Below are 26,369 nucleotides of genomic sequence, written 5' to 3' on the forward strand. Positions count from 1 at the left end.
ATGAGGTCAGAGTATTTACAAAGGAGCAGGGGAGACCAAGCTGATGACTTCTCAAAGCAAAAGTCCTCCTTCGTGTACCTGGCAAGAGGTGGTTAATTGATCACTGGGTACTTTGAATACCAACTGTAACTAATATACTTTGCTAATAATTATGGAGAGATTCAAAAAATTATGAGTCATGGCACTCAGAGAACTTAGAATCCAATTGGAATGATGATTTATGTGGGAAAACAACGAATTCTACCAGGCAGTAAATAAAAAGATGGAAACAAAACAATAAATACTCCAGGATTTCAAAGGAGGGAGAGGTCTCTCTCTGTTGGATTGATGATTAGGGGGGCTTCTTATGGGCATGGCGTAGTTTAACTGTGACTTAAAAATTGCAAGGGATTTGAGTAGGTGGGAAAAAGGGAAAGATGTTGGGACAGGGTATAAGGGTAGGGAGCAGTGTTAGCACTGTCAGCCAGAGATGCAAGTGCATTAAATATTTAGAAGGACTTTGAGTGGTCCAGTATAGCAGGAGGGGAAGGTTTTGATCAGGAAGATTAGAAAGACAGTGCTAGATAATTCAAATAACCAGTTGTGTGTTTTGTGGTTTTTTTGTTTTTGTTTTTTTAATTATAGGAAATTGGTGAAATGTCAAGACTGACTAGATATTTGATTATGTTGAAGTTTTGGGGGTTTTTTGGTGGGATGATGGTATTGTGGTTGTGTTTGTTTTGTTTTGTTTTGTTTTGTTTTTTTGCGGTACGCGGGCCTCTCACTGTTGTGGCCTCTCCCATTGCAGAGCACAGGCTCCGGATGCGCAGGCTCAGTGGCCATGGCTCACGGGCCCAGCCGCTCCGTGGCATGTGGGATCTTCCCAGACTGGGGCACGAACCCGTGTCCCCGGCATCGGCAGGCAGACTCTCAACCACTGCGCCACCAGGGAAGCCCGTGGTTGTGTTTTAAAAGAGGAATCCTTGTCTTTTAGAGACACATACTGAAATATCTGTGGGAGAAATGATATGATGTCTGTGATTTGCTTCAAAAGAATCTGAGGGAAGCAGCCAGGGCAATGGTTGAGGGTGTAAAGGAAACAAGGCTGGCCATGAGTTGATAGCTGAAAATAGACACGTTGAAGCCAGAAGATAGACACGTGTGTCAATTCACACACAATGTTAATTAGTTCTCTTTACTTTCGTGTATGTTTGAAATTTTCCATAATGAAAAGTTAGGGGGGAAAAAAAGATGGGATCAGACAGATAAGTGTGCTTTTGTTTGATTGCATTTTCCACCTCCCTTATTAATTGTACACACAGTTCAGTAACTGGACCCATCTCCGGGACCTGCAAGAAACAGAACAAGAGCAGTGGGCCTCTAGCTAAACATGGCTGCCTGGTCCCCAGTGGCTGGGGCCACCCACAGCCCAGGACCAAGGCAGCTCACCTTATTGGTCTTGGAGCTTCTGGAAGCTCACTCTAAACTACTACATCTGAGGAGCCCACCCAGTCATCTGGAGTGTGGTAGATGAGGAAGGGGTCTTTTGCCGGACACAACATACTTCAGAAAGTCAGGTGGAAACTCAGAGACCATTTCTTTTTTTAAATAAATTTATTTATTTATTTTTGGCTGCATTGGGTCTTTGCTGCTGCGCACGGGCCCTCTCCAGTTGCAGCGAGCGGGGACCACTCTTCGTTGTGGTGCGCAGGCTTCTCACTGCAGTGGCCTCTCCGCTGCAGAGCACAGGCTCCAGGCACCTGGGCTCCAGTAGTTATGGCTCGTGGGCCCCAGAGTGCAGGCTCAGTAGTTGTGGCGCAGGGGCCCAGCTGCTCCGCAGCATGTGGATCCCCCCAGACTAGGACTCGAACCCGTGTCCCCTGCATTGGCAGGCAGATTCCCAACCACTGCACCACCAGGGAAGCCCTCAGAGACTTTTTAACCCAACTCTTCATTGTAGATGAGGAATCTGAAGCTGGTGAAGGGAGGTGCCCAAGGTTACCCACGTTGGGGACTGGAGGCAGAGCCCAGGCCGGAACAGTGGTCTCACCTCCTTCCCTGGTGCTCTTTCCCTCTACCAGTTGGCCTCATGCTTCCCAACCACTAAGTCTCAGACCTCTTATTAGATGTGGTCTCAAGATGGCCACTCCCTAGCCATCAGACTATGAACTGTGGTTATCCATTCTGAAGAATACAGCCAAAGAGGTAAAAGACCCCTAACAAAGCACATTTTCAAAGAGTTAAGGCCAAAAAAGCACAGAAAAATGAATTAAAACATCCCCTGAAAAACTGTGTGAAGAAAAAAAAAGGATACGGTGCAGATCACAAACGCATGCTGGCATCTATCAAACTGGGGTTATCTAAACCCAAATTTGTGAAGATGTACTGATCTAAATGGGAGAGGAAAGGAGAGGGTAACTTTGCGTACGGATTGGTAACTATTGGTAGATTTGATATTGGATCTCTGTGATGTTTGTATTTCTACTTAGTCTTATACTGTTGCATCTGGATTTCAGCCTGAATAACTCTGATTACATTCTCAGTACCATTAAAACTCACCACGTGCGTGCCAATTACAAGTTCATGTTGAAACGTGCATAATTTGGATATAAGACAGCGTGGTGAAGGTATGTCCACGTGCACCGCACAGCAATGCAAATGCTCCTTATTCCTTATTTGTTCCTAAATAAATGCCTCCCAGGGGAAGGCCAAGGGGCCCCAGAGCATTTTTTTCCCATTTCTGCTTGGGCAACAGGCCTTTGGTTCATTTCCTTCTTTACCAGGTGCCTGGGTATTCCCAAATCCAGGGTGATTTATATGATATTTTTCAGGCTCACCAACACCCATAAGAAAGAGAGCGGGGTGAATATTTGACACTGTCGAGGGTAAGAAATGGCAGGAAAAATGATCTCCACCTCACTGTGCAAGTTTACAACGTTAATTTGCCTTGGCAGGTTCCAGCTGGGTTGTACTTTGCATTCTTGCCAGTGGGTACATAGGGAGGCCCTGCAGGAAATACAAGGCAGGGAAGGAACACGTCGGAACAGCTTGCGCAGATGAGAGGGCTGGGAAGGTGCGTCAACCCAGGCGTGTACACAGGGGCTTGTTGATCGTGGCTAATTAAAACGTTCCCATAGCTCCTCTATATTTGCTCTGAAAAGGCAACATTTCAGAGAAGATTGCTCAGCAAGAGAACACGGTAACCAAGTTGCAGGGTGGAAAACCATAGAACTACAGGTGATAATGGTAATAGTCCCAGGTGTTCAGCATCATAATGCTAGTTTATGGCAGACTGATGCTGTGCTAGGAGTGACCCCAAAATGGTTATTAAAATAGGTCAAAACAACAGATTTCTCCATTCATATTCATTTATAAATTACATAATAAAGGAGTATTTGGCAATTAAGTAACCAATGAAATAGCCTCCAGATTGTGTTACTGCTTGTAGAAGAATTTGAGAGTTTAATTGGAAGCAGATGTTCACATCTGAATCCAGTTTTCCCTAGACAGCTCTTCCTGGATCACCCCCTAATTTCTCTATTTGCAGAAATAGATCACCCCCTAATTTCTGCATTCTTTGCTTTTTTTGTACTTTCACAACATTTACTCCTATCCATAAGAAGGTTCTGTGCCAGAAATTCAAACCCCATGGAACAAAAAATCAGAATCCTAAAGGGAGTCTGGGGTCTGCCTTCACTTTTTATGAGAATGGGATCCACACCTTTATTTTCCCAGGTCTCAAATTCATGATTATATAGAAGACCCAGGTTTTTTCTTTCTTTTTTAAAAATTAATTTATTTTCTAATTGAATTATAGTTAATTCACAATGTCATGTTAGTTTCAAGTATACAGCGAAGTGATTCAGTTACGTGTGTGTGTGTGTGTTACACACACACACGTTCTTTTGCAGATTCTTTTCTATTATAGGTATTACAAGATATTGAGTAGAGTTCCCTGTGCTATACAGTAGGTTCTTGTTGTTTATCTATTTTACGTATAGTAGTGTGTATATGTTAATCTCAAACCCCTAACTTATCTTGTCACCCCCAGCCCATCTCTTTTCTTGCTTCACCAAGAATATCTTAGTGTACCTTTGGGTAGCCCTCTTGTCGTGGGACTTAGGCTGAAACCCTCAGTACATCCTAGGGCACTGCTGGCTCTCCAGCTGTGTGTATGATCATGTAATGAAAAATGGCAACAGCAATGACTAAGTGGTCACTCTGCTTGGGGTTTCAAAAGCATTCGTTTTTAAAACTTTGAGCTGCTGTTGGGTAGATATTACCCTCGTTATTTTAGAGATGAGGTTCCTAAGACTCCAAGATGCTAAGTTCCTCACTCAAGGTCAGAGAGCTGGCTACTGACAGAGTCATGATTTTAGAAACATCAGTCGATTCCAACTCCCAGGCCTTTCCTTCCGCGTGGACTCTGCGCACAGCAGGGAAGGTGCCCTCTGCTTCTTCTTGGCTTTTATAGCATCCTGTGTGCAGTATGATGACTATTTTTGTTTTCCTCTCTTATCCTCAACTGGTTCATAAGGGCTTAGGCTGCATTGCTGCTTAGCAAGAGAGCTTCAGGAAGCAAGGCTAGAGGAAAAAGAAGGAGGAGGTAGCAGACGGAAGTTGCCAGTGACGCTTAGGAAGGCAGCAAACACTTGCTTCTTTCTTTTCCTGGTGGATTTTGTTTCCCTTACCCACAGTGCTGCCAAAGCAGGTTAATTTAAAAGGTAACATCTAGAAACTTCCTTTTCATCATTCTTCTCCCAGTTTCTCTGTTTCTTCTCCTCCCTCCTTCCTTTTGTTCCTCACTTCCTCTCAGATTTTTCTGTGATGAGGACTGAAATATTCACAAGCCCAGATAAAATGCTTTGGAGGATGTTCAGCCCTGGTGTTTTCAGATGCCTCCATCCTCAAAGTACAGTTCCTTAAGTCCCTGCTTTTGCCTCGCACCAGGGCTCGTCTGATCTCACACCATAGCGTCCTTACCTTTTTCTCTGCCCCTAATGTTTCTCTAGTCAATAATTGGGATTTATTAGCTAATAAACACTAAGCTCATTAGCCCAAAATTGACTATTCTGCTGGGTTGGGGCACTTCTTGGTGAGACAGCTCTTCAGTTGTTGGTAAATTTCAATCATTCATTTGACAAAAATTTATTGAGTTCCTTCTGTGTACAAGGCACAGGTCCTGAACTGTATCAGAGTATGAGACAGTCATAGTTTCTGCCCTCATAGAGTTTTACAATCTTATGGGAACTTGGAATAACTAAATAGGCAATTAAGGTATTTTGTGGTAACTTGTGTGACGAGAACATTCAGTGCCAGGAAGCAGTTGATCTGGATTCACAGAACCAGGGAGAGTTTTCCAGGGCAAGCGCTGTCCAGCAGACACTGAAGGCCAAAGTCACTGTAACAACCTCCTCACTGTGTCTTCCTTTTGTCCACCTACTGTGGGCTCTCAGCACAGCAGATGGCATGGTCCTCTGCTCCAGATGCTGCAATGGCTTTCAGCTCCCCTAGAGAAAGGGCCAAAGTCCATACCATGGCCTATGGCTCCCTATGTGTCGGGTCCACCCAACCCTTCTGGCTTCTTCCCTTTCAGCTCTCCTCCCTGCTCCCTCTGCTTCAGCCATGGCCTCCTTGCTGTGCCTTGAACTCTCCAGGTCTCAAGACCTTAGCATTTGCCCTTCCCTCTGCCTGGAATACCCTTTCCCCAAGTATCCCCAGGCCTCTCCTCAAATGCCACCTTCCTAATAATGCTTTTAGTGACCACCCAGGCCTCATCATTGCTGGCACCCCCTGCCCCCCTTTCCATGCTTCCTTTTTCTCAACAGCACTTGGCACGTTCTGATGTATAAGTTATTTACTTGTTTGTTGACTGTTTCCTCCTACTAGAATATAAGCTTCCTGAGTGCCTGGGACAGTACAGACAGATGCTCAGTAGATACTTTTTAAATGTTGAATGAACACATGAATGATGCATTTCTGGCATACAACTAGAATCATGTGTGAAATTAACCAAATCACCCTGAGGATTTTCATGAAGAATCAGCAAGCTGAGTATATGTTAAAACTGGTATGTCAAGTATATAAGTGCATACTCATTCTGCCTAAAATACTCTGTTATAATATAATGCTAGTCTAGTTTCTGTTCTCAAGAAAATAAGGGGTTTTTTTTAGGATAAGTTTTATTCAGTGGTAGTCAACCGGGTAAAGGTAGCATGGAGGTTGTTTCCGATAGAGGAAAATGCAGAAGCCAGGAGTGTGTGGCACACTTAAGAAAATGAGAAATAGTTCTCTGTGTTTACAGGTAGAGTTTGAGGAGAGAAGTGATGAGAGAGAAGGCTGGAGAGCAGGACTCCATCATTCATGGACTCAAATGCTCTCTTAAGAAACTTGGGTATTCTCTTCTTTGTAAACAGTGGAACCCATTGAAAGGTGTGAAGGCGTGGAAGGCTATGCAATTCAGAAAGATCTCTGGTCTCCTGGTGGAGAATGCACGGGGGCGGGGGCGGTCAAGAATGGATAGTTGAGAACAGGTGGAGCTCGCCATAGTAATCAAGGCATGAAACGATGAACCCACTGAACTTCGGGTATTGGAAAAAGAGATGCCATGAAGGGGGCAGATATTATCAATAGTCTGGATATGGAAGGTGAAGAAATGTGAGACATCAAAGAGCATGCCCACGTTTCTGATTTGGGGAGCAAAATGAAGATAATGATGCTTCCATTATCTAAGATAGAGGAAAAGGGGAGAAGATGGAGGATGGGAGAGGAGGCAGATGATCTAGAGTCACCACGTACAGTTGTACAGGGTGTGCACTGCCCAAGAACACCTGGCTAAGGTGAAGGAATGAAGACCGGAATCCATTCCTTCACCTATTCACCAACCTGGTCCAGAGCTGCATCTGCCAGGAAAAAGAGTTCTGTCTTTCTAATTACTACAAAGTCACCACAAGGGCTAACCACAGGCCCGAGATGAACTCGCTTTTGAATTTGTTACATGTGCAGTGTTTCTGGTATAACCAAATAGAAATGTCTGTTGAAAAGTTAGGCATACAGGTCTGGATCCCTAGAGAGAGATCTGAGCTGGAGATTGAGAGGTTAGAGTCATTTCCTTGTTGAAACCATGAGTGGATGACCTCCCTTGGGAGAGTAAATAGTGAGAAGAGAATAGGTGTTGGTGTCAAGTGACAAATACACAGTGTGGATCACACCTTCTGTTGTTATTCTGTGGGCACTTGTTGGAAACAAAGCACCTTGGTCAATACCACTGTTGGAGTTGTCTCATTGGACAAATATGGTGATTGTGATTCTGTCATACTGGGGGTGGAAGAGGGCATGTTGTTTCCCATCGTAGAGTATTAAGGTAAATGGATCAAGTAACTGTTTAGAAATCTCAAAAGAGACCTCTTAGCATACGTGGAGTCTTCTTTTAAAGCTCTTGGAGAGGGCTTCCTATTTTAACATGGCCAAGATATGTAACGCTGTGATTTTTCTTCCTTGTATGCATCATACACATTAAATGTATTTCTACTATTTATTTATTTGCTCTTGTAGTATTCCATATGCAGTGAACCTCTCATAGAGCTCTCTAACCCTGGAGCCAGTGGATCCTTATTTTTTGTGACCAGTGATGATGAATTTATCATCAAAACAGTTCAGCATAAAGAAGCAGAGTTCCTTCAGAAGCTCCTGCCAGGCTATTACATGGTAAGTAACTACACATAATTGAAGCTTCGACTTAAGGTTTAATTACTTTCCTCCACAGTTTTCTTTTATATGTTTTTTTCAGTGGCTCTTTGGCATGTTTCCTTGTCTTTGGTGAGCTTTATTTTGCATTTAGAGTGTACTATGACATTCGTTGAATAGATTTTTAAAAGTAAGTAGAACTGAGTAGTAGAGCATGGCTGTTGACTGACTCAGTCCTGAGCTTACATCCCACTCAGCCGTCAGCTAACTATGTGAATAAGGTAAGCTCTGAGCCTCAGTCTCCTCAGTCTTTGGAGGCTGGGAAACACCTATCTTCCATGGTTGTTGTAATAAAGAAAGGATCTAGGATGTAAGATAAAGGAAGCAATGCATTGCAGAGCTCTTTGCCGCAGTACATAGTACTTACATGAGTAGTTAACATTCATTGAGGGCTAAGCTCTGTGTTAAAACACAGCTGTAAGTGCTTTGCATGCAGTAACTCATTTAATCCTCACAGCATCTTGGATACTTCAGTCATTGCCATTTTATAGATGAAGTAGTTGAGACAAAGATAAATGGAATCACTTGCCAAGGGTTATTTAGCTAGTGGGCCGTAGAAGTGGGGCTTGAATACAAGCAGTAGGGTTCCAGAGGCTGCATCTTTAACCCCTGCACCATGTACTGGCATACATTCCATATTAGCTATTCTTAGCCATTACACTTCAGAATTTAGGATTTCATCGGTTAAATATAACGTGAAAATCGCCTTCCATGTAATGTTTTAGAGACAAAGAAACAATAACCTAGCCCAGGTGGATTTGCTAGTCATTTAGACCAGATTTTTAAGAAATAAACACTTTTCCTCAGTAGTTTTGTCATTTTCATACCTCTGGTTTCTTTGTACTTTCATAGCAGTTATTAATTTTTTGTGATTGGAATGGCTACAGGGAGAAGTTTGGATTTCAGAAGCCCCAGTTCTGCCATTCATTTGCTATGAGAGGTGATAACTGTCATCTTTGTTTCAAAACAAAATTGATGAAATATGCCACTTAGTATGTAAAAATATTATTTAGTTCCAACATCAGATAAGACAACATTAAAGCTATAAATTAGTCCCACATATAAATATAGGAATCAAAACTCTAAACAAAAATATTAGTGGGCAGCATATACAGATTTTAAAAGATTTTGATCCTGAACAAAACTGGGAAATATTTTTTAGCACAAATTGTCTACTTTATGTCAGAGAAAATAGAAAATACAGAAAAGAAAAACAATGCAACCAACTATATTTTTCTCAGAAATACATACTACTGATATTTTGTATATATCGTTTCAAATATATTCTAGTCATATACACATTTTTAAATAATTTAAAATTGCAGTCAAACTGACAGCACTCTTTACTAATCTGCTAAGTGAGTAAATCTTAAACTTCTATACTTCTAAGCTTAGATAGACTAGTCTCTTTTATAAAACTACATTGTCCAATATCATAGCCATTAGCCATATATAGCTATTAAATTTAAATTAATTAAAATTAAATAAACTTTTAAAATTTAGCTGAACAAGTAATTTTATCCCAATCATGTAAGCTAGTATAACAAACAATAGAATTCATCCCATTAACAAGAAGAAATGTGAACATTACATGGTTGTCCATATAGATATTGAGGAGAAATTAAGGCACTCAAAGTTCAGTATCTTCTCTTAATTCTTAAAATAGGCATGGAAGTTTTTAACATAATAAGTAAATAAATGAACATATACATATTATACATTTATCAGTCTCTAAGAGTTCACATGATGTCTCATGGAGAAGAACAAAAGCTCTTTCACTGGAAGTCATAGAAAAAATAAGGATGCCCTCCATCAATGGTCCTTTCTGACATATTTGCTAAAATTTCTATCAATAACTTTGAGTATAAAAAAAAGAAGAAAAGTATAAATACTGTTCTCTGCAAATGATACAATTGAAAATGAGCAGAAAAAAAAAAAAGAAAATGAGCAGAATTTCAAGAAAATAAACCAGTAGTTTCTAGAGGTAATGAGAATCCAGTAGATTTTTGGGATATATGATAAATCTACAAAATCTATCATATTCCATTATGTAGATCATATAAATTTGGAGGGTATAAGGGGGAAAAAAGAATCCCATTCATGATGACAATAAATTATACTGATTATTATTAGAGAAAAATAAATAAATAAATGAAGACATACTATAATTCTGATTGGGAAAGCAGATATAGTAAGTATAACATATGAACAACAATCCAAAAAGAATTTTTGTAATAAGAACTCAAATACTTAAGTCTATAAAAACAAATGAACAAGACCAATATGAAGGAAACTACAAAATGTTATTGAAGGACATAAAGTTCTGAAATAATGAAGAAATGTGCATCATTCCTGAGCTCAGAATTGTAAACATTTTAATTCCCCCCATACCAACTTATAAATCCAGACTAATTCCAATCAAAAATTCCAATAGGATTTTTTTCCCTGAACTTGACAAAGCTGGTTCATTTGAAAGTGAAAACAAATATTATTTTAAGCACATTTTAAAAAACAAACAGTGGAAGGCAAAAGTCGACAAACTTTTGGACAAGGAATGACAAACCATTTTCAGGAAAAAAGAAAAATGGTGGGCCTGCCATAACGTACACCAAAAATATGTAAATCTATAGTAATATTAAAGATGTGGCTTTAGTACAGTTCTAGACAGAAAGATTAATGGATTCAAATAAAGTGTCCAGAAATATTTGACATTTTATTGTATGATATAGGAGGGACTTAAACACAATTGAGAGAGGACAAATGGTTACCCATTTCGGAAAAAAATTAAATCCCCTATTTCAGATCTTTCCCACACACAAAATTGCTTCCAGGCAAGGGAAACAAAAGCAGAAATAAACAAACAGGACTACATCAAACAAAAACACTTTTGCACAATGAAAGAAACTATCAATAAAATGAAAAATGAATGAGAAAAGATATTCAGAAGTGGTATATATGATAAGGTGTTAATATCAAAAATATAAAAAGAAGGGACGGTCCAGGATCATGACGAGTTACGGCGGGGATAAGGGAGGAGGGGGGTGTGGGCTGCTTCTTCTAGATGCTAGGGAATGCAGCTGGACCTGGATCCAAAGGAGGCTCTCCATATCAACAAGTCCTAGAGGACATTGCCCAGCTGGAGGACCGAGCAGAGCGCAGAAGGCCGGCCACTCTGTGCCTTTGGATTAGAGAATTTAACCCATCTACACGTAAGGATCTTGGTGCTCAGGCGAGATGTCAGGCCTGAGGCTCTGAGGTGGGAGAGCTGAGTTCAGGACATTGGACCACCAGAGACCCCCAGCCCCACGTAATCTCAATTGGCAAGAGCTCTCCCAGAGACCTCTGTCTCAAAGCTAAGACCCAGCTCCACTCAATGACCAGCAATCTCCAGTGCTGGACACCCCATGCCAAACAACTAGCAAGACAGGAACACAACCCCACCCATTAGCAGAGAGGATGTCTAAAATCACAGTAAGGTCACAGACACCCCAAACCACACCACTGGATGCAGTCCTGCCCACCAGAAAGACAAGATCCAGACTCATCTGCCAGAACACAGGCATCAGTCCCCTCCACCAAGAAGCCTACACAACCCACTGAACCAACCTAACCACTGGGGGCAGACACCCAAAACAACGGGAACTATGAACCTGCAGCCTGCAAAAAGGAGACCCCAAACACAGTAAGTTAAGCAAAATGAGAAGACAGAGAAACACACAGCATATGAATGAGCAAAGTAAAAACCCAGCAGACCAAACCAATGAAGAGGAAATAGGCAGTCTACCTGAAAAAGATTTCAGAGTAATGATAGTAAAGATGATCCAAAATCTTGGAAATAGAATGGAGACAATACAAGAAACGTTTAACAAGGGTCTAGAAGAACTAAAAAGCAAAAAAACAATGATGCACAACACAATAAATGAAATTAAACATTCTGTAAAAGGAATCAATAGCTAAGGCAGAAGAACGGATAAGTGACCTGGAGGATAAAACAATGGAAATAACTACCACAGAGCAGAGTAAAGAAAAAAGAATGAAAAGAATTGAGGAGAGTCTCAGAGACCTCTGGGACAACAGTAAACACACCAACATTCAAATTATAGAGGTCCCAGAAAAAGAAGACAAAAAGAAAGGGTCTGAGAAAATATTTGAAGAGATTATAGTTGAAAACTTCCCTAACATGAGAAAGGAAATAGTCAAGTCCTGGAAGCGCAGAGAGTCCCATACAGGATAAATCCAAGGAGAAACATGCCAAGACACATATTAATCAAACTATTAAAAATTAAATACAAAGAAAAAATATTAAAAGCAGCAAGGAAGGAGCAACAAATAACCTACAAGGGAATCCCCATAAGGTTAACAGCTGAAATTTCAGCAGAAATTCTGCAAGCCAGAAGAGAGTGGCAGGACATATTTAAAGTCATGAAAGGGAAAAACCTACAACAAGATTACTCTACCCAGCAAGAATCTCATTCTGATTCGACGGAAAAATTAAAACCTTTACAGACAAGCAAAAGCTAAGAGAATTCAGCACCACCAACCCAGCTTTACAACAAATGCTAAAGGAACTTCCCTAGGCAGGAAACACAAGAGAAGGAAAAGACCTAATAACAAACCCAAAACAATTAAGAAAATGGTAATCGGGGCCTTCTCTGGTGGCGCAGTGGTTGAGAGTCCGCCTGCTGATGCAGGGGACACGGGTTCATGCCCCGGTCCAGGAAGATCCCACATGCCGCAGAGTGGCTGGGCCCGTGAGCCATGGCCGCTGAGCCTGTGCGTCCGGAGCCTGTGCTCCGCAATGGGAGATGCCACAAGAGTGAGAAGCCTGCGTACTGCAAAAAGAAAAAAAGAAGAAAGTGGTAATAGGAACATACATATCGGTAATTACCTTAAATGTAAATGGACTAAATGCTCCAACCAAAACACACAGACTGGATGAATGGATACAAAAACAAAACCCTCATATATGCCGTCTACAAGAGACCCACTTCAGACCTAGGGAAACATACAGACTGAAAGTGAGGGGATGGAAAAAGATATTCCATGCACATGGAAATCAAAAGAAAGCTGGAGTAACAATTCTCATATCAGACAAAATAGACTTTAAAATAAAGACTATTACAAGAGACAAAGAAGGACACTACATAATGATCAAGGGATCAATCCAAGAAGAAGATATAACAATTGTAAATATGTACACACCCAATGTAGGAGCACCTCAATACATAAGGCAAATGCTAACAGCCATAAAAGGGGAAATCGACAGTAACACATTCATAGTAGGGGACTTTGACACCTCACTTTCACCAATGGACAGATCAAACAAAATGAAAATAAATAAGGAAACACAAGCTTTAAATCACACATTAAAAAAGATGGACTTAATTGATATCTATAGGACATTCCATCCAAAAACAACAGAATACACTTTCTTCTCAAGTGCTCATGGAACATTCTCCAGGATAGATCATACCTTGGTTCCAAATCAAGCCTTGGTAAATTTAAGAACATTGAAATCATATCAGGTGTCTTTACTGACCACAATGCTATGAGACTAGATATCAATTACAGGAAAAAAACTGTAAAAAATACAAACACATGGAGCCTAAACAATGAACTACTAAATAACCAAGAGATCACTGAAGAAATCAAAAAATACCTAGAAACAAATGACAATGAAAACACGACAACCCAAAACCTATGGGATGCAGCAAAAGCAGTTCTAAGAGAGAAGTTTATAGCAATATAATCCTACCTTAGGAAACAAGAATAATCTCAAACAACCTATCCTTACACCTAAAGCAATTAGAGAAAGAGAAACGAAAGAAGCCCCAAATTTAGCATAAGGAAAGAAATCATAAAGATCAGATCAGAAATAAATGAAAAAGAAATGAAGGAAACGAGAACAAAGATCAATAAAACTAAAAGCTGGTCTTTGAGAAGATAAACAAAATTGATAAAACATTAGCCAGACTCATCAAGAAAAAAAGGGAAAAGACTCAAATCAACAGAATTAGAAATGAAAAAGGAGAAGTAACAACTGACACTGCAGAAATACAAAAGATCATGAGAGATTACTACAAGCAACTATATGCCAATAAAATGGACAAATTCTTAGAAAAGCACAACCTTCCGAGACTGAACCCGGAAGAAATAGAAAATATAAACAGACCAATCACAAGCACTGAAATTGAAACTGTGATTAAAAATCTTCCAGTAAACAAAAACCCAGGACCAGATGGCTTCACAGGTGAATTCTATCAAACATTTAGAGAAGAGCTAACACCTATCCTTCTCAAACTCTTCCAAAATATAGCAGAGGGAGGAACACTCCCAGACTCATTCTACGAGGCCACCATCACCTTGATACCAAAACCAGACAATGATGGCACTAAAAAAGAAAACTACAGGCCAATATCATTGATGCACATAGATGCAAAAATCCTGAACAAAATACTAGTAAACCGAATCCAAAAGCACATTAGAAGGATCGTACACCATGATGAAGTGGGATTTATCCCAGGGGTGCAAGGATTCTTCAATATATGCAAATCAATCAATGTGATACACCATATTAACAAATTCAAGGAGAAAAACCATGATACTCTCAATGGATGCTGGAAAACTTTTGACAAAATTCAACACCCATTTATGATAAAAACCCTCCTTAAAGTAGGCATAGAGGGAACTTACCTCAACATAATAAAGGCCATATATGACAGACCCACAGCCAACATCGTCCTCAATGGTGAAAAACTGAAACTGTTTCCACTAAGATCATGAACAAGACAATGTTGCTCACTCTCACCACTATTATTCAACATAATTTTGGAAGTTTTAGCTACAACAATCAGAGAAGAAAAAGAAATAAAAGGAACCCAAGTCGGAAAAGAGGAAGTAGAACTGTCACTGTTTGCAGATGACATGATACTATACATAGAGAATCCTAAAAATGCTACCAGAAAACTACTAGAGCTAATCAATGAATTTGGAAAAGAAGCGGGATACAAAATTAATGCACAGAAATCTCTTGCATTCTTTTACACTAATGATGAAAATTCTGAAAGAGAAATTAAAGAAACACTCCCATTTACCATTGCAACAAAAAGAATAAAATACTGAGGAATAAACCTACCTAAGGAGACAAAAGACCTGTATGCAGAAAACTATAAGACACTGAGGAAAGAAATTAAAGAGGATACAAACAGATGGAGAGATATACCATGTTCTTGGATTGGAAGAATCAACATTATGAAAATGACTGTACTACCCAAAGCAATCTACAGATTCAATGCAATGCCTATCAAACTACCTATGGCATTTTTCACAGAACTAGAACAAAAAAATTCACAATTTGTATGGAAACACAAAAGACCCCGAATAGCCAAAGCAATCTTGAGAAAGAAAAACAGAGCTGGAGGAATCTGGCTCCCTGACTTCAGACTCTACTACAAAGCTACAGTAATCAAGACAGTATGGTACTAGCACAAAAACAGAAATATCGGTCAAATGAACAAGCTAGAAAGCCCAGAGCTAAACCCATGCCCATATGGCCACCTTATCTTTGATAAAGGGGGCAAGAATATACAGTGGAGAAAAGACAGCCTCTTCAATAAGTGGTGCTGGGAAAACTGGACAGCTACATGTAAAAGAACGCCATACACAAAAATAAACTCAAAATGGATTCAAGACCTAAGTGTAAAGCCAGACACTATCAAACTCTTAGAGGAAAACATAGGCAGAACACTCTATGACATAAATCACAGCAAGATTCTTTTTGACCCACCTCCTAGAGAAATGGAAATAGAAACAAAAATAAACAAATGGGACCTAATGAAACTTAAAAGCTTTTGCACAGCAAAGGAAACCATAAACAAGACGAAAAGACAACCCTCAGAATGGGAGAAAATAGTTGCAAACAAAGCAACCGACAAAGGATCAATCTCTAAAATAGACAAGCAGCTCATGCAGCTCAATATCCAAAAAACAAACAACCCAATCCAAAGATGGGCAGAAGACCTAAATAGACATTTCTCCAAAGAAGGTATGCAGATTGCCAACAAACACATGAAAGGATGCTCAACATTGCTAATCATTAGAGAAATGCAAATCTAAACTACAATGAGGTATCACCTCACACCGGTCAGAATGGCCATCATCAAAAATTCTGCAAACAGTAAATGTTGGAGAGGGTGTGGAGAAAAGGGAACCCTCTTGCACTGTTGATGGGAATGTAAATTGATACAGCCACTATGTAGAACAGTATGGACATTCCTTAAAAAACTAAAATTAGAACTACCATATGACCCAGCAATCCCACTACTGGGCTTATAGCCTGAGAAAGCCATAATTCAAAAAGAGTCATGTACCACAATGTTCATTGCAGCTCTATTTACAATAGCCAGGACATGGAAGCAACCTAAGTGTCCATCGACAGATGAATAGATAAAAAAGATGTGGCACATATACACAGTGGAATATTACTCAGCCATAAAAAGAAACTAAATTGAGTTATTTGTAGTGAGGTGGGTGAACCTAGAGACTGTCATACAGAATGAAGTAAGTTAGAAAGTGAAAACAAATACCATATGCTAACACATATATATGGAATCTACAAAAAAAAGTTGGTTCTGATGAACCTAGGGGCAGGACAGGAATAAAGACACAGATGTAGTAAATGGATGCGGGAAGGGGGAAGGGTAAACTGGGACGAAGTGAGAGAGTGGCGTGGACATATATACGCTACCAAATGTAAAACAGTTAGCTAGTGGGAAGCAGCCGCATAGCACTGGGAGATCGGCTCTGTGCTTTGTGACCACCGGGGGTGGGGGCTGGGGATAGGGAGGGTGGGAGGGAGATGCAAGAGGAAAGAGATATGGGGACATAAGTATACGTATAGCTGATTCACTTTGTTCTAAAGCAGAAACTAACACAACATTGTAAAGCTGTTATACTCCAATAAAGATGTTAAAAAAATATATACAAAGAACTCATACAACTCAACATGAAAAATAAACAACCCAATTAAAAAATGTTAGAAAGTGGTCAGAAACAGGCACATGAAAAGGTGCTCTATATTGTTAATTATTAGAGAAATGCAAATCAAAACTATTACAATGAGGTATCACCTCACACCTGTCAGATGGCCATCATTAAAAAGCCTATAAATAATAAATGCTGGAGAGGGTGTGCAGAAAAAGGAGCCCTCCTACACCGTTGATGGGAATGTGAATTGGTGCAGCCACTACAGAGAACAGTATGGCGATTCCTTAAAAAATTAAAAATAGAACTACCATATGATTCTGCAATCCCACTCTTGGGCATATATTTGGAGAAAACTCTAATTTGAAAAGATGCACCCCAGTGTTCATAGCAGCACTTTCTACAGTAGCCAAAACATGGAGGCAACCATGTGTTCCTTGACAGATGAATGGATAAAGAAGATGTGGCACATACATACATAATGGAATATTATTTAGCCATAAAAAAAGTGAAAAATAATGCCATTTGCAGCAACATGGATGGACCTAGAGATTATCATACTAAATGAAGTAAGCCAGAGAAAAAAATATCATATGGTATTACTTATATGTGAAATCTTAAAAAAGGATACAAGTGAACATTTTTACAAAACAGAAACAGACTCACATACATAGAAAACAAAACTTATGGTTACCAAAGGGGAAAGGGGGTGGAGGGATAAATTAGGAGCTTGGGGTTAACAGACACACGCTACTTTATATAGGATAGATAAAGAGCAAGGTCCTACTGTATAGCCCACGGAACTATAATCAGTATCTTCTAAGAACCTACAATGAAAAAGAATGAAAAAGTACATATATATATATGTATGTATATATATATATATATATATATACACACACACACACACACATCCACACACATATGCATGCATATAAAACTGAACCACTTTGCTGTACACCAGAAACTAACACATTGTAAATCAATTATACTTCAATAAAAAATAAAAATCGGCAGAGGATCCGAATAGGCATTTTTGTAAAGAAGATGTACTGATGTCACAGAAAAAGACGGTTAATATCACTAATCACCAGAGAGATGCAAATCAGAACCACAGTGAGCTATCACGTCACATCCATCAGAGTGGGTATTATCAAAAAGACAATAAATAATAAGCATTGGCAAGGATGTAGAGAAAAGGGAACCCTCATGCCCATTGGTGGGAATGTAAATTAGTGCAGCCACTATGGAAAATAGTATGGAGAGTCCTCAAAAAATTAAAACTAGAACTACTGTGTGATCCAGCATTTCCACTCCTGGGATTTATCCAAAGGAAACAGAAACACTAATTCGATAAGATATATACACCCCTGTGTTCATTGCACCATTGTTTTATGATAGCCAAGATACGGAAGCAGCTCAAGTGCCCATCAATAAATGAATGGAAAAACAAGATGTGGTATGCATATGCAATGAAATATTACTTAACCTTAAAAGACGATGAAATCTCGCCATTTGTGACAACATGGATGGACCTAGAGGGTATTATGTTAAGTGAAATGTCATACAGAGAAAGACAAATACTGTTTGATTTCACTTATATGTGGAATCTGAAAAACAAAACAAATGACCAAACATAACAAAACAGAAACAGAGACATAGACACAGAGAACAAAGAGGTGGTTACCAGAGGGGAGAGGGGTGTGGGGGGAAAAGAAATAGGTGAGGGAGATTAAGAGGTGCAAACTTCAGTTGCAAAATAAATGAGTCATGAGTATGAAATGTACAGTGTGGGGAATATAGTCAAAAATTATGTAGTATCTTTGTATGGAGACAGATCTTAACTAGACTCATTGTGGTGATCAGTTTGAAATGTACAGAGGTAGCAAATCACTATGCTGTGTAACAGGAACTAGCATAGTGATGTAGGTCAATTATACTTCAAAAACAAACGAACTCATAGAAAAGGAGATCAGATTTGTGGCTACCAGAGGCGGGAGGTGGGGGAAGGGGGCATTAGAGGAAGGTGGTCAAAAGGTACAAACTTCCAGTTATAAGATAAATAAGCATTAGGGATGTGATGTACACCATGGTGAATATAACGACCACTGCTGCATGTTATATAGGAAAGTTGTTAAGAGAGTAAATCCTAAGAGTTCTCATCACGAGGAAAAAAATTTTTTTCTATTTCTTTAATTTTATATCTATATGAGATGATGGCTCATTGTGATGGCTAAACTTATTGTGATACTCATTTCATGATGTATGTAAGTCACATCAATGCTCTATGCAAACTTTCTGGAAGAAGAAAATTCCATGTGAAGTAAAAAACCAAATGTAATCACCAAAATTATTAAAAATTTGTAAGACCATAGAAGAAATTTATAAATTTCTTGCGGTATAAAAAGCTTTGCTAAATAAGAAGCCAAAAAAGCACAAGAAACAAGTACATAAATGTGATTACATGAAAAAGCAAAACATTTGTATAACCAAAAAAAAAAAAAACCAGGTATAAAATTAACATAAGCACATAGGATATTTCTAAAATGATAGAAACTGAGGACAATAGTTTTCACAAAAGTTGGGAATTGGGGGAAGGATTAGGAATAGTAGACTTTTCATTATATAAATGCCTTTTAGTAAACTATTTTTTACTTGTTGCCTACTTTTAAAGTGAAACAAAAATAGGTGTGTATTCCCTATTTTTATAACAAAAAAGACAACATAGTGGAAGAAAATATTTACCCCGAATAGAATAGGAAACTAATAAATATCCGGAATATATCAAGAACTCCAACGATGACAAAAACGTAAAGAGAAATGAGCAAAGGATAGTAACACAAAATTATCTTTGAGGGGGCTAAAAATATGTAAAAATATTAAATTTCTCTAGTTATTAGTGGTATTCACATTTAAATTAAATTAAATTGGAAACAAGTTGTCATTTTTCACCAACCATGCTTACAAAGATTCTAAAGTTAGATAATATTCAGCACTGGTAAGAGGGGTGGGAAATGTAATCTTACAAAGTGTGGTAAAGCGGTCTGGCCATTTTGGAAGACAGTTTCCAGGAGCTATTAAAATTTTAAATGTTCATCCCTCGTACCCCAGCAATTCATTTTCTCTTGAGCTACCTTAGAGAATAATCACACATGGCACTAATCACGTCTTTGCCTGATTTTAGTTGGAGCTAATTTGGGACATTCCGTCCATTTTCAATTCAGCCACTTTTAATGCCCTGAGATCAGGATGATAAAGTTGCTGTTCCCATAAGCCGACTTAAAAACTAGGTTAGGAACAACAAAATTTTAACAATGGCCGTTAACAAAAATAATCACATTCCATTTTTAATTATCATTTTAGATGAAAACACGTCATAGTGGAGCATTATTTTGTAAAAGTAGAGTTTAAACATTTTTTTTCCTTTTTCTTTTTTTAGAATTTAAACCAGAATCCAAGGACTCTTTTGCCCAAATTTTATGGACTGTATTGCATGCAATCAGGGGGCATTAACATCAGAATTGTGGTGATGAACAATGTCTTACCACGCTCCATGAGAATGCACTTTACATATGACTTGAAAGGCTCAACCTATAAGCGAAGAGCCTCCCGAAAAGAGAGAGAGAAATCCAGCCCCACGTTTAAGGACTTAGATTTCCTGCAAGACATGCACGAAGGGTTGTATTTTGATACAGAAACATACAATGCGCTCATGAAGACGCTTCAGAGAGACTGCCGGGTAAGGAAATGTCATTGCTGTGAATGCCTTTGAAAAGTCATCTGTGGTAAGGTACCTTTGTAAGAATGTCCAAAAACTGTCACATGGAATCCCATCATTACCAATCCTGATGCTGATCCAGGCTTCCCTGTTCTTGAAGGAACTGGTGGATGATAAGGGAATTGTCTGGGGTCTGTTGGTTTTATTAATAAGCTAAGTCAGATTTCTTTGATCAAATGAAACAATAATTTTGTTTTTCTTTTCATCCTCCCCTGTGGGAAAGGTGTTTAAAGTGGAGGGAAAAGAAGTTTAGGTTTAACACAGTGATTAGCGAGAAAAGCCATATACAAGACTTGGATGAAGTAAGATTCCAACAGGGGAGAGTAGCTTAGAGAAAATGCACTTGGTGGGATTGCTAAGTGGATCCCTGGAAATCCACTGTATATGCAGAACCATGAGGTGGGCCCATTTGCTGAAATTGCTTTATGTGATCTGAATAAGAGGCGATCAGGAATGAGGCTTGACAGAGCACAGACCATTCCATGCAAAGTAGCCAGAGAGATTGTCAGGAGGAGGAGTTCCCCCAGCCAGCAATGCATAAGAAAAAAAGAAAAAAAAAGTAAAACCAAAGTCCAGGATAAATTTTTCTGACATGGTAGATTTACAGAAAGTAGGTAAAAGCCCTTTTGGAGAAATAGATGCAAATGCAACTCTGCTAGGTTCTGAAGGATGATGATCATTTGATTAACAGATTCTCAGGAATGTTATTTCCTGGCCCAGATGAACTTAGGAGAACCATGCAGGTTCTCAGCTGGGTTGGGCATGTTGGAGATGGGCTGAAGGCGTGCCGGTGCGAGGTTGGGTCCAGGCCTGACCAGGGCTTTCTGGAGAAGAGAATAGGACTCATGGGGCCTGATCACTGGGAAATATGGGGTGTGCCTTGGCTTCCTGGGCCTTCTGTGGACTTGGTCAGATGACACACCTTGTTACAGGGGAGGGAGGGTCCCTTCTCTGCCAGACTCGAGCTCACCTGAAGGTAAAGAAGGCGGTCTAACCACCGCATGTAATGTATAAAATGGGGAATCCTCAACGAGAAGCACAGCCCCACTGTTGCTGGGCTTTTTCTTTCTGTGTGTTAAAACATCTCTGATAACGCATAAAGATGTGTCCTTGGAATTGTTTGTTTCATCGGTAGAGGATTTACTCCACAGCTCCTGTCCTTTAGATGCCATTCATTGATGCTTCGAGTTTACCAAGCTAGCCTAAGATATTTCCCTTTTGTTTTTAAATTGAAGTATAGTTAACTTACAATGTTGTGTTAGTTTCAGATGTATGGCAAAGTGATTCAGTTATACATATATGTATATATATATTCTTTTTCAGATTCTTCTCCATTATAGGTTATTAGAAGTTATTGAGTATAGTTCCCTGTTCTATATAGTAGGTCCTTGTTGTTTACCTGTTTTATATATAATAGTGTATATGTTAATCCCAAACTCCTAATTTATCCCTCCCCCCTTTCCCCTTTGGTGACCATAAGTTTGTTTTCTGTCTGTCAGTCTATTTCTGTTTTGTAAATAAGTTCATTTGTATCATTTTTTTAGGTTCCACATATAAGTGATACCATATATTTGTCTTTCTCTGTTTGACTGACTAAACTTAATAGCCTAAGATTTTTTAATGCATTATTTCTTTTAATTATCTCAGCCACCATTTGACATCAGTACCATTCATACTCCCATTTTAATTGGTGAATAATTAGGTTCTTATAAAGGTTAACAAACCTGTCCAGCATCACCTAGCAAGTCAGTGGCAGAGCCCACACCTGTTTGGGGACAAAGCATGTGCTCTTAACAATTGAAATTTAAAGATTCAATGTAAGGATTTTTTTAAAACTATCTTTTCAGAAGTCATGGGAATAACAGTGGGAACCAAGCAAACAAAAAGCTATCCAGCTGATCTATTCAGATATCTGGGTGCATATGAGTGACTCTTGTTTTTCTTTAAAAAGGAAAAAATAAAACATACACACATTTTAGGAGAAACCTTTTCCTGTGCTTTTCAACCCTGACAGGATGTGGGTGAAAAGTGACTCTCAGTTCCCCAGGGTTTCAAACAATTTTAGATTTGCTTTCTCTTTGTGTGTGTGTGCATTTCTTGCCTCTTGAATATGGAAAGCCTTTTTTCTGCTGTTTTCTAAAGCCACAGGCTCCTATGCCAGAAAAAAAAGGAAAGGTCAAATGTAAAAAGCCATTGCACAGGATTTGTCTGTTTATTAGCATTTCCTAAGCCCAATCCTGATAGAACAAGGTCAAACATGACTCTTCGTCAGGAATGAGACCCTGGGGATTTGCCTTTTTAGTTTTTATTTTTTGAGGATTTGTTGTGCTAAGGCACATAAAGGTCAATGTGGAGGTATCCTAAGCCTGACTCCCTGTCTTTCATTGCATTTGAACTTGTCAAAGACACAGATCATGAAACTTCCTTAAATTGCGCACATCGGCCTTCAGAAAGGCTTTTCTTGGGGTGGAGCTGGAGCATGGGAATGGCATGCTGCGGGGGAACCTGAGTCCCTTCTGTGATCTGCCTTGACTATGCCCAAGGCCTCTGTGATCTGGAGTCAGCAGCTGATTCTCAGATCAGAGCTACCTGCAGGAAGGCACTTTTCTGGAATGGTAGGTCTTAATATTTAATAGTCATGGGCCTGTTTGTAAAACTGATGAAAGCTGTGAACTGTCTTTCATGAATCCCTTGCAGCCCATCGTCTCTCTACCCGCTCCCTACCCCGGGCTAACGACCCCCATCCTAGAGCCGAGCAGACTCATCTCTCTTTCTTCAGGTCATCCTCTGAAGGGCTGGAATAGGATGTGTGGTTGGCATTGCCCACAGCATCTCTTACCCTGACATTTCCCTCACTTTGCAGAGCTGAGCTTTAGCACCAGATGAGGTGCTGTGGAGATCCAGGGAGGATGTAAGTTCCCCCTGGGGCTGGCACCGGCCCCAAACGATCGGGAATCTCTGCTGTTAACAATCCTCTGAGTGAGGCAGTGCTGCTAAGGCTCTAGAAACAAGTCAGGCAGGGGACTGGATTACTGTGTCACCAGCCCAGCCAAAGAAAGGTGAGCTACACCCATATTAGGATGCATTCTTTTACTCACTTATCAGACATGTATCGCAGGCCTCCTGTGTGCCAACATGAGGTGAATGACCTCTATTTTTATTTTTTTGCATTTTTTTTGAAGCATCAAAAAATGTGATTTATTAATATGTGATAAACATATTCTCAGCAAGAAATTTCAATCAATTCTGATGTCAATTCATCATCTCAGCGGTAGCAAGATCTTTAAGACAGAAGTAAGGTTAGGATGGAGGGAGGGAGGGAGAAATGAAGGAAGGTCAGGTGTCTGGATGCCTGGATATTAGATCTTCCATTGATAAGCTGTATGATATTCGACAAGTCATAAGTTCTCTAAACCACAATTTTTCCTTAATATATAAGCTCATCTTATGTCCCAGGAGCACTGTGATGATTAACTTAGATGGTGTAGGTGACATTATTTTATAAATGATAAAGCCAATATAATATAAATGTTTATATTTATAAATACTTATATTTATTATTATAAATTATTTATTATTATTTATCTTTATAAATAATATGAATTTTGAATTTTATTGATTTTTTTATACAGCAGGTTCTATTTTTAATCAGTTGCCATTCAGAATATTAAGTGCAATGATAATATTCTAAAGCATTTGAGGGATCAGAGTAGGTAACATCATAGCTTGGTTCTGAAGAAGGAGAAGAGTTCTCCAGGTAGGCAAAGAAGTAGAAGCATATTTCTAGGAAGAGAAAATAATATAAGCTAAGCATGAAATGGCATAACATGTTCCAAGAACTAGAGTTGTTTGGTGTTGCAACAGTTAATAGTAAAGGAACATGTGAGGTAGGAGAGAAATGCCATCAGGAACCAAAAATGTCAAAAGACCCTTTCTGCTGGTGCCAGGTCCTCTTAAGGGTAAAGCCAGGAACCCCAGACCTTTGGACCTCAGCTTTTCTGTTGTTCCCAGATAGAAACGATAACCCTCCTCACCTCTTGCTGCCGACTTCTTGCTTCCTGCCCCCACCTCTTTCATACTTCGGCGTGACGTCTCAGATCCCAGGACTCCATTTCCCTTGCGTAACTGCTGGCCGGAAGATACCTGCCTGACTCATTGACCCAGCCTGACCTGCATGCATTGTGCCCTGCTCCCCACAGCCTACTTCCGTGACCCCCCATCAGAGCTGCTGCTTCTGGACTCTGCATCCAAAACAGCCTGGGCCGCCTCAACCCACAGTGAGCCCTCTTGACAAATGCCATCTTCCCCTGCGCCCTTTGAGCAGCCCCCGAATCCTTTTCCCCAGCTTCCCCAGCCCGGCCTCGGGCCCTTGCCCGTAAGCCTGTCCCCCTGTGCTGGTCCATGCCTACCAACTCCTCCACGTGGCACGCTGGCCACTTGGAACTCTTCTAGGGAACGGAGCGCACTTTATCCTTCAACCCTGCCGAGGCCACTTGCCCACAGGCTTCAGACAAAGGGCTCTTTCCAAAAGCAGGGATCCAGATCTTGGGTTCTCTCTGGCTCCCACATTGCTGTTCCCTGTAGGCTACGTCTGGGGAAAATGGACATGTGAATAACTGGGTTCCCTTTCTGGAAGCATTTCCTCTTCTTTGGCCTCACCTCTGCCTGCTGTGACAGCCATCTACACCCATAAGAGAACCTGGCCCAGGGTAAGAGTTATGTCAGCAGAAAGTACCACCAGGGCATCACAGGTCACTTGCCATCAAAAACAGGAAGTAGGATTTATTCAAACCATCCCCTATGGTCCCCATGTGACAAGCTGAGAGACACATCCTATGTGAAAACTGGTGTTCCCAGGTACTCCATTATCTTCCCACAGCCTGTTCCTCTGCCCGTCCTCCCTGGCCTGGGGATATGATCAGCATGAAGCCAGTTGCCCACATCAGTACCCTGAAGCTACTCTTTCCATCCTTCTTTCTTGTTCTCTTTCCCCACACTCAGTGAATCACCGTGTCCTATCCAGTCCTTCTCCTAAATAACTCTTGGATCTGCCCCCTCCTCTCCAGATGCACAGCCACGGCCCTTATTGAGACCTTTCCTCACCTGGAGTTTTGCAGTAGCCTCTTTGCTAGTTTTCACTATCACTGCCTTTCAGCATATCCCTAATGCTGCTGCCAAAGTGATCCTCAGATCAGAAGACCACCAGTTCCTGAAGATCCTCTAGTGGAGGTCCTCTACTGCCTCTGGGCCAGAGCCATACTTACTTCCTAGCTTGGAACATTCAGATCCTTCCCGATCTGTTCCTTGCTGCTTCTCCAGATGCTCCTTCAGCTTCCTTCTTCAGCCTTCTCTCCCCTCTCCCCAGAGCATCTCTACTCTCCAGCCATTCTGATCTACTGGACATGTTCTCTAAAGGTTTTGGTATTTTTTTTTTTTTTTTGTGGTACTTGGGCCTCTCACTGTTGTGGCCTCTCCCGTTGCGGAGCACAGGCTCCAGACACGCAGGCTCAGGACGCGCAGGCTCAGCGGCCATGGCTCACGGGCCCAGCCGCTCCGCGGCATGTGGGATCCTCCCAGATCGGGGCACGAACCCGTGTCCCCTGCATCGGCAGGCGGACTCTCAACCACTGCGCCACCACGGAAGCCCAAGGTTTTGGTCTTTTAATACATGTGTCAGTCCACTGGACCATTCTTCCCCTGTCTCCTTTACCTGTCCCCCTCCTACTCATCTCTTCCGTGAAGACCACCATGCTGCGGTTCCCCAAGCCTCCGGGGCTGACCTCTTTTGAGGGATTTATCACACTATTTTATTTATTCACATGTAGATCCTTGAGCATGAGGATCAAACGTTAAAGTCTTTGTTAGCTTCACTGCCTGGTGCTTA

The 26,369-nt window shown here is 40.4% G+C and overlaps 1 protein-coding gene across 10 annotated transcripts in view; it reads left to right on the top strand.

Annotated features, from left to right (window-relative positions):
• The window catches only part of PIP5K1B (phosphatidylinositol-4-phosphate 5-kinase type 1 beta), a 423,928-nt gene that overhangs the window by 273,969 nt on the left and 123,590 nt on the right, over nt 1-26,369 (top strand). For 9 of the 10 annotated variants that reach the window (XM_079925690.1, XM_079925691.1, XM_079925688.1 and 6 more), the window contains 2 exons: nt 7,534-7,686; nt 20,147-20,446. In XM_079925690.1, coding sequence (XP_079781816.1) covers nt 7,534-7,686; nt 20,147-20,446 — 453 coding nt within the window. The remainder of the gene's footprint in view (nt 1-7,533; nt 7,687-20,146; nt 20,447-26,369) is intronic. The other variant, XM_079925695.1, reaches the window with a different exon arrangement.

The sequence above is a fragment of the Stenella coeruleoalba genome, assembly GCF_951394435.1.
Source record: "Stenella coeruleoalba genome assembly, chromosome: 7".
Classification (NCBI taxonomy): Eukaryota; Metazoa; Chordata; class Mammalia; order Artiodactyla; family Delphinidae; genus Stenella; species Stenella coeruleoalba.